Here is a 16064-nt window from a genome sequence, read left to right as displayed (position 1 = left end):
TGCTACCCACAGTCATTTTTTTCCCAACACATTCTCAGTCATTTTATTTATAGCTTGTAGAAAGAGGGTGGAAATGTATAGTCTATATTTACAAGGAACACATCATTTTGTGTGCAGAAGTTATTAGCGAAGAAAACCGCAGGTTGTTGGTGCACTGCAAATTCGGTTGAATACAGAAGGTTGTAAGAGGCTTTAAAGTTTTTTTTGTTTGTTTTTTGTTTAAAAGATTAAAGCTTCTTACAATCACTAGTCCTTTTAGCATGTCATTTTTGTTAATGTCATCATTCTACGTGGTGCATAGACTTCCAGAAGACTTTTAATGTTACATGGAATACATTTAATCCATTTAAGACCACATAGTGTGTTCCAGCTTTCAGCCTTTAATTTCCTGATAGAAAATGGAAGTATAATTCGACTTACCATCAGTCACGTGATCTTTAATAGATCCCATCAGGCTTATTACATGTACGCAAAACTATTTAAAATTCATTGTGTAAGCCTATCCAGTCCTTCTTCCCCCTCTATAAAGTGTATCAAAGTACTCATCAGAAAATTCATCAATAAATGTTATACATTGGGAACGAAGCTCAGCATTCGGGTACAATCCCAGATTGCAGTCGTTTTCAGTGTATTTTTTTGAGTAACTGTAGTTCTGTTTGGTTATCTAGTGAAGGAGCCGTATCACTGTCTTTAATTTCAGTAAAGACAATAGCAACCGTAATTCGAAAGTCACAATGTCTGTTACCAGGAGATTTTAAGTAAATATACTTGGTTGTTTTGACTACAAGGAAAACACCCTCTCTCATGCTTTGTGACATCATTTAGCTTTTTTTCCACAGCCATGCCTACAAGCAATTGAAAGCACTGAACAATTATGAGAGGTTTACTTAGTGACAATGTAAAAAAAAAAAAAAACAAGTAAATATTAAAAAAATAAATTGTAGCAAAGCACTTTTACAAAAATGATGAAACTGAGCTAAGTTCCTGTTTCATTTTGGATTCAGTTTGCTTTAGAAAACTATTGAACACTACTGGTACACAGATTTGATCAGTTGGTGGGTACTTTTGCTGTATTTAATGCGAGTGCTCTGGTAATGCTGAAATAAATACTCCCATTAAAAGAAATGTCTGTACTTTGTTCTTTTTGTTTTACATTATACAAACGAATTCTTTAATCATGTCCGTCATCAGCTACAACTGGTTATACAAACTGAGCGTAATTCTGTGTAGCTATAACAGACTTGGTCATAGTTTCAAAGCCAGTAGACACACAGTAACAGGTTTGTTTAGGCATCATTATTTGGGGTGAGTCTCATTCGGCAATGTGACAACTTTTGTAATGGTTTCTAAGAGAGTTGTGTGTAAATGATTTGTGAACTAAAGGATTTTATTTGCCTCGTTTACAAACTTTTCATTCTCACACAACTCATTTTCATGTAGTTTGAGTGCACAAACAGATGAACGATCAGAAATGGGCATTATTTTGAACTTACTTCTGATATCCTGATAAAAGAGGAAGGCTCTCCTCGGTGCAAAACCCCACTGAAGCCCGTTTAGAGTTTGCCAACACAGACTGAGAGTCCTTCAGGTTCCTGTTAGCAATCTCTAAGCAGGCTTCCATGTGTTTTACACTGAGCAGAGGCTTCTGTTTAGCTGCTCTGCCATAAACCCCAGATCAGTGGAGAGCTACAGTGAGGATTGTCCTTCTGGAACTTTTTCCCATCACCACACAAGATCTCTGGAGCTCAGTCAGAGTGACCATTGGGTTCTTGGTCAACTCTTTTTCTAAGGCCCTTTGAACAATTATTATTAATACTGCAGTGCAACTCAATTGAAAAAGGTTGCGTCAGGTTTGGGTCTCCTAGTTCAAATGAGGGGAACAATTAATGCTACAGAGTCCAAAGAGATCCTTAACTATTGTGTGCCTCCAACTTTGTGGTAACAGTTTGGGCAGGAACTACATATAAATAAAACCAATTATTATTGGGGTATTATATATTTGACGATTTACAGAATAGTGCAGTAATTCAGGCAAAACTTGAGTCTGTCTACTGAAGGTGTAGTTAAACTTCACGTGTAATTTAGGTAAGAAAAAATAAAAAGATGGGAAAAATGGTTTATAAAGAAAACTGATGACCTTTGTGCTTCTGATGTGGGTGTTCTGCTGTTTTGTTTTTCTGTGTTTAGGATGTGTTAGAGATGAGTTGTACGGTGTCTACTTTCAGGAGTGATATAAAGCTCTTTAAAGTGGTCATTTGTGTGGGTTAAATAAGTATGTGGATGTTGATCCAGGTTTACATTTAGGTTTCTGGTTAGAGTGTAATACTGAGGGTTTTGGATTAGGCAACTGTGTACAGAAGTAAGGTTTGTAAAGGAAGAAGGTATTTGATTTCCTGTCTTACTACATATGTGCTTTTGCAAGATTCTCCATATGCAAGCAGTTTTTTTTTTTTTTTTTTTTTTAAACTAAATAAGCTTTTCCGCTAGCACAACTCTAGAAAGCTTCCACAAGCTTGTGCTGTGAGAAGGCTCAGTCCACTTCAGTTACAATGAAATGATCTTAGTCATGTCATAAGGAACAATAACCATCAATTTAGTAAAAGTCATGCTAACTTTGTGCTCCTGTGGTGAATGTTCCTCTGTTTCAGTTTCATGCTGTGACCTGGCATCAATTTCACATTATCTTCTGAATAATGTCTGGCAAAATCCTTACTACAAACTTTCAATTCTGTTGGTGCCTTAATGTATTTCTGTTACACTTCTGCTATGAAGGTTTTTTTTTATTTTTTATTAAATTTTTTTTTTAAATAGTCTTTAGAATTTTTATTACTTTCAATGATCTCAGTCAACAAACAGTTCTGAAAACAACTTCATTTAATTGTTAATTTTTACAAAGTCTAATAATAATATTGATTTCCCACTCTCTTATGAGTGTGACATTTAAATATAATTACTTGACTTTACAATGAGTAATCTGTCAGATCAAAGTTGCACAGGGTATTTTACATACAAAAAGGTTTTGAGATTGTGTAACTTTTTTCTAATTGGTTAATGGACATTGTGCTGTTAACTGTGATTTAATGAAAAATGATTGAAAACCAATATGCGTCACCAGCTGAACAAACGTTGCTCTTATCCTGTATGATCAGTTATGTATCCCAGGCTTACATGATTTCTGTTCAAAAGCAAACAAATTAATCTAGAACTTTGAATAAATTCAGAACATGTTGAAGCCTTTGGTCTGTAACCTCCAGGGTATTTCAGTAACTTCTTTTGTAAAATGAAATGGTAACACAGTATGTCATGATTATAGCTTCTAGTTGTTTATCAGAGACTGCTGGGACTGTTGCTCCCCTTAAGTTCGTGCTCTATATATAACGTCTAGCATTATATATAGCACTAGCACTACCAGCTGACTTAAGTGTGTAGCATTTTTAAATGCATGACTTCCACTGGCCAGACTACATTATCTGTCAAATAAAGGACATTGCAGTTTACGTCTTCCTTCTGCATACGTGGAAAACTGTGCAGCCTTAAAAAATGTTGGTTCTTACTGTAAATTCCAGACATTTTCTCTCCCTGGCACTACCAGCTGACTTAAGTGACCTTAGTGAGAAGAGTAAACACCCCACAGTGGAATGGAGTTAGTTACTGAGTTTAAGGATATTCAAAGATAAAAGTTGGCAGATGTTTGAAGCTCTGGTTATTTGGCTGTTGCAAATGTGCTGGATCAAGAAGGCATAAGAGGGCATGTAGAATCTTGACACTATAAGGAAAAAAAAATATAAGGATGTCAATACATATACATTTTGTAATGTATACATTATAATGAAACATTTTGAAATGTAATGTTGCCTTACAGGTCAATTTGTTACTGAAACAATATCATGAAATGTGGAATAAAACACTTGGGGTATGCCGTTTTAAAGAACTCAACAACAGTGGACGGGTGTCTACCAGAGCTGCTTTTATCATGTTCATAATAACGGCATGTCCCAAAGACACTTAATCCTCTTATATCACAGCAATTGGTTTTGGAGTTAGATGAGCTTTTAAATAAAGAATGACATCATACATTTTATCTGGTTATGTTTACATTTAATGTTGTGGAGCATCTGTTAAAAAAGTTTTAGTTCCTGTTATCACTCACATTATAGCAGCTGGTTGTTCCATCAATGGTCTCTTGAAGTTAATAATATAAAAAAAAGAAATACATTTCTGTATTTATTTATGTCGTGAGGGTACTGAAAAAGAGGAATCTGGAGACTCCTTCCGTATATCCCGACATAAACATCCCCTTATATACAACATATAGGAAATAAGTTTGATCTTTTATCATGTTAAATCTTCTTCTTCTTCTTCTTTCGGCTGCTCCCATTAGGGGTCGCCACAGCGGATCATCCATCTCCATACCACCCTGTCCTCTATATCTGCCTCTTTTACACCAACTACCTGCATGTCTTCCCTCACCACATCCATGAACCTCCTCCTTGGCCTTCCTCTTTTCCTCCTACCTGGTGGCTCCATCTTCAGCATTTTTCTACCAATATAATTCATGTCCCTTCTCTGCACATGTCCAAACCATCTCAATCTCGCCTCCCTCACCTTGTCACCAAAACATCCTACATGTGCTGTCCCTCTAATAAACTCATTTCTAATCTTGTCCATCCTCGTCACTCCCAACGAAAACCTCAACATCTTCAGCTCTGCTACCTCCAGCTCCACCTCCTGTCTTTTACTCAATGCCACTGTCTCTAATCCATACAACATCGCAGGTCTCACCACAGTCCTATAAACTTTCCCTTTCATTCTTGCAGATACTCTTCTATCACAAATCACTCCTGTCACTCTTCTCCACCCACTCCACCCTGCCTGCACTCTTTTCTTTACTTCCCTAACACACTCTCCATTACTTTGCACTGTTGACCCCAGGTACTTGAACTCCTCCACCTTCTCCACCTCTTCTCCCTGCAACCGCATCACTCCACTGCCCTCCCTCTCATTCACACACATGTACTCTGTCTTACACCTACTGACTTTCATTCCCCTTCTCTCCAGCGCATATCTCCACCTCTCCAGGCTCTTCTCAACCTGCTCTCTACTCTCACCACAAATCACAATATCATCTGCAAACATCATAGTCCAGGGAGACTCCTGTCTGACCTCGTCCGTCAACCTGTCCATCACCACTGCAAACAGGAAAGGGCTCAGGGCCGATCCTTGATGCAGTCCAACCTTCACCCTGAACCAGTCTGTCGTACCTACTGCACACTTTACTGCCGTCACACTGTCCTCATACATGTCCTGCACCACCCTCACATACTTCTCTGACACACCTGACTTCCTCATACAATACCACAACTCCTCTCTCGGCACCCTGTCGTACGCTTTCTCTAAATCCACAAATACACAATGCAACTCCTTCTGACCTTCTCTATACTTCTCCATCAACATCCTCAAAGCAAATAAGGCATCTGTGGTGCTCTTCCTCGGCATGAAACCATACTGTTGCTCACAGATGGTCACCTCTTCTCTCAACCTGGCTTCCACTACTCTTTCCCATAACTTCATGGTGTGACTGATCAACTTAATTCCCCTGTAGTTACTGCAGGTGTGCACATCTCCCTTATGCTTAAAGATCGGTACCAACACACTCCTTCTCCATTCCTCAGGCATCCTCTCCCCTTCCAGAATCCTGTTAAACAATCTGGTTAAAAACTCCACTGCCATCTCTCCTAAACATCTCCACGCTTCTACCGGTATGTCATCTGGTCCAACCGACTTTCCATTCTTCATCCTCTTAATCGCTGCTCTCACTTCCTCCTTACTAATCCTATCTACATCCTGCTTTACTAACTCCACATCCTCCAACCTTCTCTCTCTCTGATTTTCCTCATTCATCAGCTGCTCAAAATACTCCCTCCATCTTCTCAACACACTCTCCTCACTAGTCAACACATTTCCCTCTCCATCCTTTATTGCTCTAACTTGCAGTACATCCTTCCCAGCTCGGTCCCTCTGCTTGGCCAATCGGTATAAATCCTTTTCTCCTTCCTTAGTGTCCAACCTCTTATACAGTTCCTCATATGCCTTTTCCTTGGCTTTCGCCACATCCCTTTTAACCTGCTGCCGCATCTCCTTGTACTCCTGCCTACTTTTCTCATCACTCTGTCGATCCCACTTCTGTTTTGCCAACCTCTTCCCCCTAATGCTCTCCTGCACTTCCTCATTCCACCACCACGTCTCCTTGTCTTGCTTTCTATTTCCAGATGTCACACCAAGTACTTTTCTAGCTGCCTCCCTCATCACTCCTGCAGTAGTTGCCCAATCATCCGGCACCTCTTCACCTCCACCGAGCCCCTGTCTGACCTCTTCCCTGAACCTCACACTACACTCTTCCTCCTTTAGTTTCCACCATCTTATTCTTCTTTCAAACCTTACTTTCCTCCTCTTCTTCTTCGCCTCCAAAACCATCCTACAGACCACCATCCGATGCTGTCTAGCTACACTGTCCCCCGCCAACACCTTACAGTCTCCAATCTCCTTCAGGTTGCATCTCCTACACAGAAGATAATCCACCTGTGTGCACCTTCCTCCACTCTTATACGTCACCCTATGATCCTCCTTCTTCTTAAAATACGTGTTCACCACTGCCATTTCCATCCTTTTAGCAAAATCTACCACCATCTGACCTTCCACATTCCTCTCCTTAAAACCATACCTACCCATCACCTCCTCATCACCTCTGTTCCCTTCACCTACATGCCCATTAAAGTCTGCCCCAATCACCAATCGTTCTTTCCTAGGTACACCATCTACCACTTCATCTAATTCACTCCAGAATCTTTCTTTCTCCTCCATCTCACAGCCAACTTGTGGAGCATAGGCACTGATGACATTTATCATCATCCCTTCAACTTCCACCTTCACGATCATCACCCTATCAGAAACTCTCTTCACCTCCACTACACTCTTACTGTACGCTTCCTTCAGAATCACCCCTACACCATTTCTCTTCCCATCCACACCATGATAAAACAGTTTAAACCCACCTCCAATGTTCCTGGCCTTACTCCCTTTCCACTTGGTCTCCTGAACACACAACACATCTACCTTTCTCCTCTCCATCATATCAGCTATCTCTCTCCCTTTACCCGTCATAGTACCAACATTTAAAGTACCAACCCGAACCTCTACTCTCCTACACTGCTCCTTTTCCTGCCGTCTCCGTAGACGTCTTCCTCCTCTCCTTCTCCTCCTTCGGCCAACAGTAGCCCAATTTCCACCGGTACCCTGTCGGCTAACGATACCTGTGGCGGTCGTTGTTAACCCGGGCCTCGACCGATCCGGTATGAAATTCTCATTTGTGATCCGCATATTTGATTTGGCACATGTTTTACGCTGGATGCCCTTCCTAACGCAACCCTCCCCATTTACCCGGGCTTGGGACCGGCACTAAGAGTACACTGGCGTGTGCCCCCCTAATGGCTGGGTTGATCTTTTATCATGTTAAATAACTACATTTAAAAAATCTGTCCATTATTTAGGCTCAAGTTATGGCACATCCTTATACCAACATTATAGAAAATGTTATAATGCAAAAGCACATGAGTTTATTTAACCTGAGATCTGCTTTTATAGAAAACAAATAAAAATTTAATGACCATTCAAAATGTAAGAATTCGAAGGGTATGGGAACAGAAGACCGCCAGAAACACGCCCCACAACATTAAACACAATTAGGATAAGACAAAGCGAGCGCGTGACAGAAACAATAACAGCGGACCGGCACGCCGTCTCGTCCTTGGTCTTTTCCTGCCATTGTAGGTGGTTGAACTGACCTGGGACCACGTGTGTTTCATTTAGTCGTCATGCTCAGTTGTCTTAAAGGCTTGAAGCGTAGCATCTCCTTGACCTCGATGGTATGTGAACGCGGACAAAACCGCAGGGGGAGAAAGAACAATGGCTGCATGGTACATGTTTATACGTTTCACCGTGTCAACAAAGACATCAAAACAACACTTTTTTTTGATTTATAGTCTCACAACGTCAAACCTATTGAGCGAATAATGTGAGCGACTCGCTCCATAAAAGAAAACCGTAACTTCTGGTATATATATAAAACACAGACTGGAATGCCTTGAGGGTTTGTTACTAATATAATATGTCCTCAGCTGACTGTTAACATTTTCATCGCATTTATAAATAGTAAATAACATCGTTATAAATGGTCGAGGGGTTGGTCGAGGGGGTCAGTCTTAGAGCTCAGCACTTTTATTTTGTAAAGCAATGATTATTTTCTTAATAAGCGACAAATAAACCTTTATATCAATTAATGTTCAACAAGTTCCTGTTATCACTTACATTGTTGCAGCTGGAAATGGTCATTGAACGTGTGAGTCCTGTTCAGTCTCAAATTTTTCTTTCTCCTGAAGTTTAATAAGACGAAACAAAAACTGCTTGTCATGGAGCTGAGAAACAGGAAAGTGAATAGGAGCCAACTGTGTTTTTGTTTTGTTTGCCAGAAGGGTTCACAGGCATCCATTTGAGATTAAGAGAGTGCATCGGCTCCCAACAAAAGAAGTCATGTGAGCGGGAGGTTTTTATTTTCCTGCAAACACGCTAGTGTAGAACATGGAACTAGTGTCGTTAATTGCACCTCTAGCATTAAGTGTATGTTTCTATAGAGGGGTTTATTTAGTGTTTAGAGCAGCGCATCATGGATTATACACAAGCTGATGTGCGTGTGAATTTAGATATATGACATATGTCTGTATTCCATCTATTGCAGAGTGTGCATTGGCAGTAATTACATTATAACTGTTTGTGAAGTTTGTATAATTACACACACTACATAAAGAAAATGAGATGAAAGCCCAGATTGTCCGGCTCTGTGATCACTGTTGATTGCCTAGCAAAGAGCTTTCGAATGTACATTTGTTCAGTTTTTCCAATGGCTTGAAACAGTTTAAACTCGCACAGTAGCACAATATGTGGCATGAATACGCTATCAAATGTTCTATAATATGACCTAATAGGAGAAGTGAAGTGGGTGATTCATAAAGGGGTGGCCTAAAAAATGACAAGAGGATGTAGAGAAGGGAACTTGTACTAGAGTTTGCTTGTGGTGTTCTCTTTTTTTCCCCCCATACCCATGACAAAGTGTGAATTCATAAAAAGAAATGGTAAATTTCACAGTTCAAACGTGTTATTAGGAGGGATATAAAGATCCCTAAAGTAAAATGGTAGTGTGTGTAAAGAAGGTGTAGCATGTTTATTGAGGACTACAGTATGCGTTACACTTAAACCTATGTGAGGGTTATGGTTAGAGAGTAAAAAATTTAGTGGTTATGCTTAGGTGATAAATTAGGCCATTACAGATTGTATAAGGAAGTGAGCATTGTAAAGGAAAGAACATTTGCATTTTGCAAGTTAGTACAGGTGCAAGCTGCACTCTGTGTGGGTGCCCCTATTGAACTGAGGTGTATGATTACAATCCAATTTTCACAATTTCAAGAACGATCACAATATCAGAAAAAAAGAATTGAGCAAGGTTGCAGATTTCAAGGTTGAATTTATAGTTATTTATCTTGACGTTACTCAGCTAGTAAGGTTCTAAAAGCTTGTGGGATACATAGAAGGCACAGTAAAGCAATCGAACTGAATTAAAATAAATCCCTTCCGAATAATGCAAACGAACTATTTTATACAATTTATATCTAGTTTCTTTGAAATAATTGACAATCTGCAACTGCATCCCTCTCCCTCTTAAAGCCATTAATAACAAAAGCTTGTGTTTAACAGACTGATCGGTGGCCAGTTTCCCTAGTGGCAAGTTTCACTCAAGCAAAGTTCAGTAAAGAGGCAGGACAAAAGCATACCACAAAACAAAAGTTTGCAAACAAACCATCATTGTCTACCCACCACCCGATGTCCTTAACTTTTCTTTTCAAAAGCTCAGTCACCACAATGACCTGCTGCAACCCACACTAGAGTCCTAGTGGTCAAAAAGTCTCTTTGCAAGACATCAGGAAATTTCACACTCGCTGGTAGGAAAACAAATCCTTCTGATGAAACTCGACACTCAAAATGATCAGCTCCATCCGAGCAACTCTCAAATGACCGAATTATGGGAGAATAAAATCTGTTGCATAATTATTGGGGATAGGGGATTGGGGGTGGGCAATACAAAACTTAATGTGATACTGAATGCCCCACATTAGAAAAACCCCACCCCCACACACTTTCAACATAGAGAACAATGCTCCTCCTAGGCTGTTGCCGGAAGACATACTGACAGGAGAGAGAGAGAGAGAGAGAGAGAGAGAGAGAGAGAGAGAGAGAGGTGGGGCAGGGGGCAGGAAACAGTCTGAAGTAGTAAGTACACGCTGCCGTATGCACTGGGAGTAATGCTGAGACACTGCATTGGATCCATGCTGCGGGAGCACAGCGTGTTGTAGTCCACAGGTGCTTTTGGTGTGCCTTTTTTTTTCTTAAACAGGACCAGCTGTGTGATTCCACAAAACAAAAAAGGCCACTTAAATCGTTGGAATGTTTCAAAACACACTAAGGAGTAAGATCACTGGATCACTTTGGATGTACGATAGTAATTGATTCTGGATTGATGCATTTCTTTTTTTGGTCTTCAGGAAGACGTTTCATTAGACTTTTTGGACTACCATTGTTCATTTGTGGCTTTTCCTCATGGACAAAATTAATCTTCATGGACGAGTGAAGCCGGAGTGAGTCAGCCGCCAGCTCCTTACCTTTAGGGTGAATCAGAAAGTGGCAGAGTGTTGAAGAAAGGGGGGAGGAGAGGAGGAAGCTACAGCTTGTCTCCTGTCTCTAGGGAGAGCTGCTTTCAGCCCAGTGTCTCTGCTAAGGAATGCTGAAGGGAAGCGTTTAAACGCTTGCAACCACATGCTGCCCTGAAAGCAAGCACATGAAAGAGATCTCTGTGTCCTGGTCAGCAAGAGTGTTTTGGTCAAAGACACTTTAAAGGAATGCCTCAGGTTCCTTTTGCTTTGTGTCCAACCAACCATTCATTCTGGATCCTGCAACAAGGGAATTCCCCCACAGTATATCTGCTGTATAATTTCTACTGAAAACGATACCATTCTTTTGTGCAGGGATGCACAACATCACCTCGGATGGACAGATGGACAGTACAGATCTGCAGTGGGGCATCAGGAATGCCACGAACATCTCAGACCCGAGCGTGTGCCCCAAGAATGATGGATTTAAGTATCCGCTCTACAGCACAGTGTTCAGCATTGTGTTTGTGGTGGGACTCATAATGAATGTTATAGCTATGTACATCTTTTCCTGCACACTGAAAGTCCGTAATGAAACCACCACATACATGATGAACCTGGTGGTGTCAGACCTGCTGTTTGTTCTCACTCTTCCATTGCGGATCTTTTATTTTATCCGACAGGACTGGCCTTTTGGTGGCGTGCTTTGCAAGCTGTCAGTCTCTCTGTTCTACACGAATATGTATGGCAGCATCCTTTTTCTCACTTGCATCAGTGTGGACCGGTTTCTGGCCATCGTTTACCCTCTTCGTTCACGGGAACTTCGAACCAAGCGCAATGCAAAAATAGTATGTGTTGCAGTATGGGTGCTGGTGCTCTCAGGGAGTCTGCCAACAGGCTTCTTGCTGGATTCTACCCCCCGCCAAAATAACTCCTCCGCTCAGTTCTGCTTTGAGAACTTCTCTTCCAAGCAGTGGAAGTCTCATCTATCCAAGGTGGTGATTTTCATAGAGACTGTGGGTTTCCTCATACCACTGCTTCTCAACGTTTTCTGTTCTGCAATGGTTCTTCAGACTCTGCGGAGGCCACTGACAGTCACTCGAGGTGGGAAGCATAACAAGACGAAGATCTTGCGAATGATAATGGTGCACCTATTTATCTTCTGTTTCTGTTTTATTCCTTATAATGTGAACCTTGTGTTTTACTCGCTGGTGCGCACAAAAATGTTAAAAGGCTGTGCAGCTGAAACTGTGGTCAGGACCATTTATCCAATTGCCTTGTGCATAGCTGTAACCAACTGTTGCTTTGACCCGATCGTGTATTATTTTACCTCAGAAACGATACAAAATTCCATCAGAAGGAAGTCACAGATGGGCACAAACTATAGCATGAAGTACTCAGAAGCGATGCCATCAGAGACCAGCTCCAGCTTTAATTTCAGCCTGAGGAGTCTTAAAAACAAGATGTTCTTTAATCCATTGCAAGAGTCTATTGCATGAGGAGACTTTGGGACTCTTAATACTGGTGTATATTTGCTACAAATATCCGTTCGGTTAGTGTACAGTTAAGCGTTACTACAGTGTTTAGAAGAGTCTGTGTAATTCTGTCAGATCAGTAACAGGTGTTTTTTACACCCTGCAAAATATGCATGCAATCAGTATAGAATGACATGTATATAAATATCCATCTAAAGTAAAATATTTATCTCTGGAGAAAGAGCCCTTTTTAAAGAAATGTAATTAGATTACTGTGAATCACAAAAGCTAAGATCATTTGGAATACAGACCTGAATGCACTTAAGTAAATGCAAATAATTAAGTATTGTACCAGGACATTGTAATAGTATAAAAAATTAGTCCATACCTGAAAGTCCCAGTCTAAAACTAGCAGGACAGATTTGTGGATTGTTGTTGCTGATACAATCATTACTGATTGTGGTTTTGTGTTTTGTGGCTTTTTTTGTATAGAAATATTAAGCATAAAATCTTAATATCCTGATGTGTCATAGCATTAAGTTTTTTGTGGGCTTTGCTTTATTTTTAATATTTTTAATTTTTTTAAGCACTTTATGCTACAGAGGTGTACATTGGCATTAGCACGTTCTTCTGCACTGTTCCCCAACAACACCCCCCCCCCCACACACACACACACACACACCACCTGTTTCGCTTTTTTAATAAAAATCATTTAAACTGGAAAATACAGTATTATAATGTTTTTTCTTAAATTTCACACGACGGAAGCCAGACCTGATGTATTTCAGGGAAAAATAAACACAGAATAATAAGAATGAACTTAATTTTATTATTATAATTATTATAATTTTTTATAAGAATGAACTCTCAATTTTCTTGTGATAGTTTAACTTTATTTTATTAGACAGTATATTAATCATAGTCTTTTTAAATGTCATTTGCTACCTTATTATTGATTATTGATTGATTATAAATATTGGTTGGGACACAGCCTTTCTACTCAAATTTACAAAACAGATGCCTGAAAAGAAGCGTTATCTCCATTAACACAAACTGAACGACAAAATCACACACCAGTAACAGTCATGATGATAATGTGCGAAATAAGAACTACAATGCGTTTCTGAATTATTCTGTTAATAGTGAGGTGAAAAAAAAAAAAATAACGTACCTCTGCTGTGTAGATTTATTTTTTTTTATTTTTTTTATTTTTTTATTTATTTATTTTTAAATGAATAGCTTTCTGATGCTTGTATATTGTAAGGGAGTGTCTACTGGCAAAGAGCCAGTCTTTGTTCCTGGTGACTACTAAGCCAGAAGCAGCTGTTCTAACTCTTTAGGCAGACACGACTCACCCAAAACTAGCAGAAGAGTTTACACCCTTGACATGGGGGTGTAAAAATTTTGTTTTCTTAGCACTTCTTCCTTTAAATTATGCATATCATGTGGTTGTGGCTGCATTACAACTTTAAATTAAAGTCTGTTTAATGTAATGACTTTCTGTTCTTTTTAAAGTGATTAAACAAATCCGATTGTTAACCTGCAGGTTTAAAGAGTAATAAAAAATGTACACTATCTAAACCCTTATTAATTCATAAGTTTTTACTGACCCAATAGTAAAGACTATATAAAACTCCCCTCACCATGCAATGTCCTTTTGTAGCCATAGCCAGGGCATAATGCTACTGCCACCATCCTTTGATGGTAGAACTGTTGCCTTTGTGTTGAGTGTGTGTTTTGGTATCCAAAAAACTATTTTTGGATTAACAACTGAGGTTTCATCACATGCTTTCTAGAAAATGTTCATGTGTAATTCTTTTTCAGCATTTCTCAGAAGTGGCTTCCGTTTGGTAACCTTCCAATGAAGAATAGATCATCATAGAGTTGATATCCCTGATGATGATATTGTCTTCCTATTTTATCCAGTAAGCTCTGTAACTCCTGAAGTGTGAGCTCCCCTCTTAGACCCTTTTCCGGCATTTGTCCTTTTTGCTTATGTGCTCATCTATTTATTTTGTCCCAACAACCTCATCATGAAGCTTCACAGGCAGTTCCTTGGTCCTAATAAGTGCAGGGTTGATCTAATCAGATCGAATCTGCAGTTTGAGCTGTGAGACCTCCGGACGTTTAGAAAGATTCACTGTGCAGCCATAACTAACTTGTTTAATATATTAAGTATGAGTGCTCAGGAATATCAAATATTGCTTCTTAGTGACATGGTTAAAAGGAGGTGGTGAATTCTTTCAGATATTTGAATTGAGAAAATCTGAAATGTATTTTTATTTCTTTAGAAAGTCAGTTTAAATAGAGTATCAAAAATGATTCATTTTAATAAACTTGGTGTTGCAAAAAAAAAAAAGCTAATAATGAGAGGATTATTACTTTCAGGAGGTGCAGTATATGATGTAGTCATATTTTTCCTTTTGTACTCAGATTTAATTCATTCTATTGACATTCAGTGAGTAAAAAAGCATAGCAGATGGAAATTACAGCTCAATGTTTTGGTTATTGTGGTGTTCAGTGCATGTAGGAGGTTCAGTGAGCTTTTAGAGCCTAACCCAGTGAGGGTGCTGTTAATGGCTGTAAAAAAAAAAAAAAAAAAAAAAGCACCATCCTGTTTTGGTCAGGCTTCATCAGTTTGATGTAGTGCACTTGCACAAATGAGTACCAGTGTGTAGGAGGCCTGAGTCGGGAGACTAACAGCCTTATCTTCAACTTTTAGTTTTGAGTATGTGCTATTTTACAACTACAATAAAATTGTGCATGGACACATATATTAGATTATAATGTTTCTGATAGTGTTCTGTTTTTTAATATTATTTACACTTTTTTTTATATCTTTATAATCATACCCAATCATTTTTCAGTGTTTTTTTTTTCTTCACATGCATCAATGCACAGTATCCTATTGCCCCTAAAGAACTGTGCTGAATATAATGAGACATGGAAAGACGGGAGAATTTTAAAATCCCTGATGTTTCTGCTTACTGACTCATTAGTCTGAAAACATTGAGTAACCAACATGCTTTTATTTCTCAAACAATTTGATGATTCCTTTGAATCAATACAGTATTACTATTAAAATAGGATTTAAATTTTGTACACAGTTTTAATAACAATGTATAAACATTTTATATGAAAATAGTACTGAACTTGAATTGACAAACATAGGAGCACCATGCCAAAATGTAGAAAAATACATGGATGTACTGTAATGTTTGGTCTTTGAATAGCCTCAAATTGGTTTCCAGATAAGTGTGTTTAACCACTACAGTTGCCTGAGTCTCACAAGTGCAACAGAAAAGTGCTCAGAGTGCGTTTTCTTTCTTGTTATAAACGAGTTTGCAGGAAGGAAGGCTGTATGAGACACTCGTACTTTGCAGTGAATAGTTGAGCGGGGCTATTCCTATTTAAGTATAACTTAGTGATTGCCGATTTTACAAAATATGGATAAAAGTAATCTTACAAAAAAAAAAATTGCAACATGTATTCTCTATTTCATTATATCTACTTGCAAATAATAATATATTCACATCAATAAGACTCACTCTACTTCTGCTCATTCATTCACTCAATCAATCAGCCAATCATGTGATCCATATCATGCAGACCAAGGGTTTCAAGTATGGTATCTCACTGTCTTCCCCTAATGATCCAAAGCAACTTTCATTAAAAAATGTCAGTCACTATTTAAAAGATTTTCACCCATCTCCATCACAAATATAAACACAAAAGGTTAAACGGGTATAAACCCAAAGGGTCCTCCCCAATGCTAATAAATTACACGAATTAATATTCTCCATGGCTGCCTCTAAGGTTCTCACATGCTCTTTTG

General features: G+C 39.0%; 1 protein-coding gene across 1 annotated transcript; it reads left to right on the top strand.

Moving 5' to 3' along the window:
- Positions 1 to 10291: 10291 nt before the first annotated feature.
- On the top strand, positions 10292 to 12954 carry lpar6a (lysophosphatidic acid receptor 6a). Its single transcript, XM_083549633.1, has one exon. It carries the CDS (start codon positions 11132 to 11134, stop codon positions 12251 to 12253), a length of 1122 nt encoding a protein of 373 aa, XP_083405759.1. The 5' UTR covers positions 10292 to 11131; the 3' UTR covers positions 12254 to 12954.
- The last annotated feature ends 3110 nt before the right edge of the window (positions 12955 to 16064 follow it).

Source organism: Silurus aristotelis (genome assembly GCF_946808225.1).
Source record: "Silurus aristotelis genome assembly, chromosome: 8".
NCBI classification, from domain to species: domain Eukaryota; kingdom Metazoa; phylum Chordata; class Actinopteri; order Siluriformes; family Siluridae; genus Silurus; species Silurus aristotelis.
The sequence above is the reverse complement of the archived record's forward strand: the minus strand, read 5'-3'. Positions and strand labels throughout refer to the sequence as shown.

Coding starts and splice junctions, on each gene's coding strand:
- lpar6a (XM_083549633.1), top strand. CDS start 11,132: ATGCACAACATCACCTCGGATGGACAGATGGACAGTACAGATCTGCAG.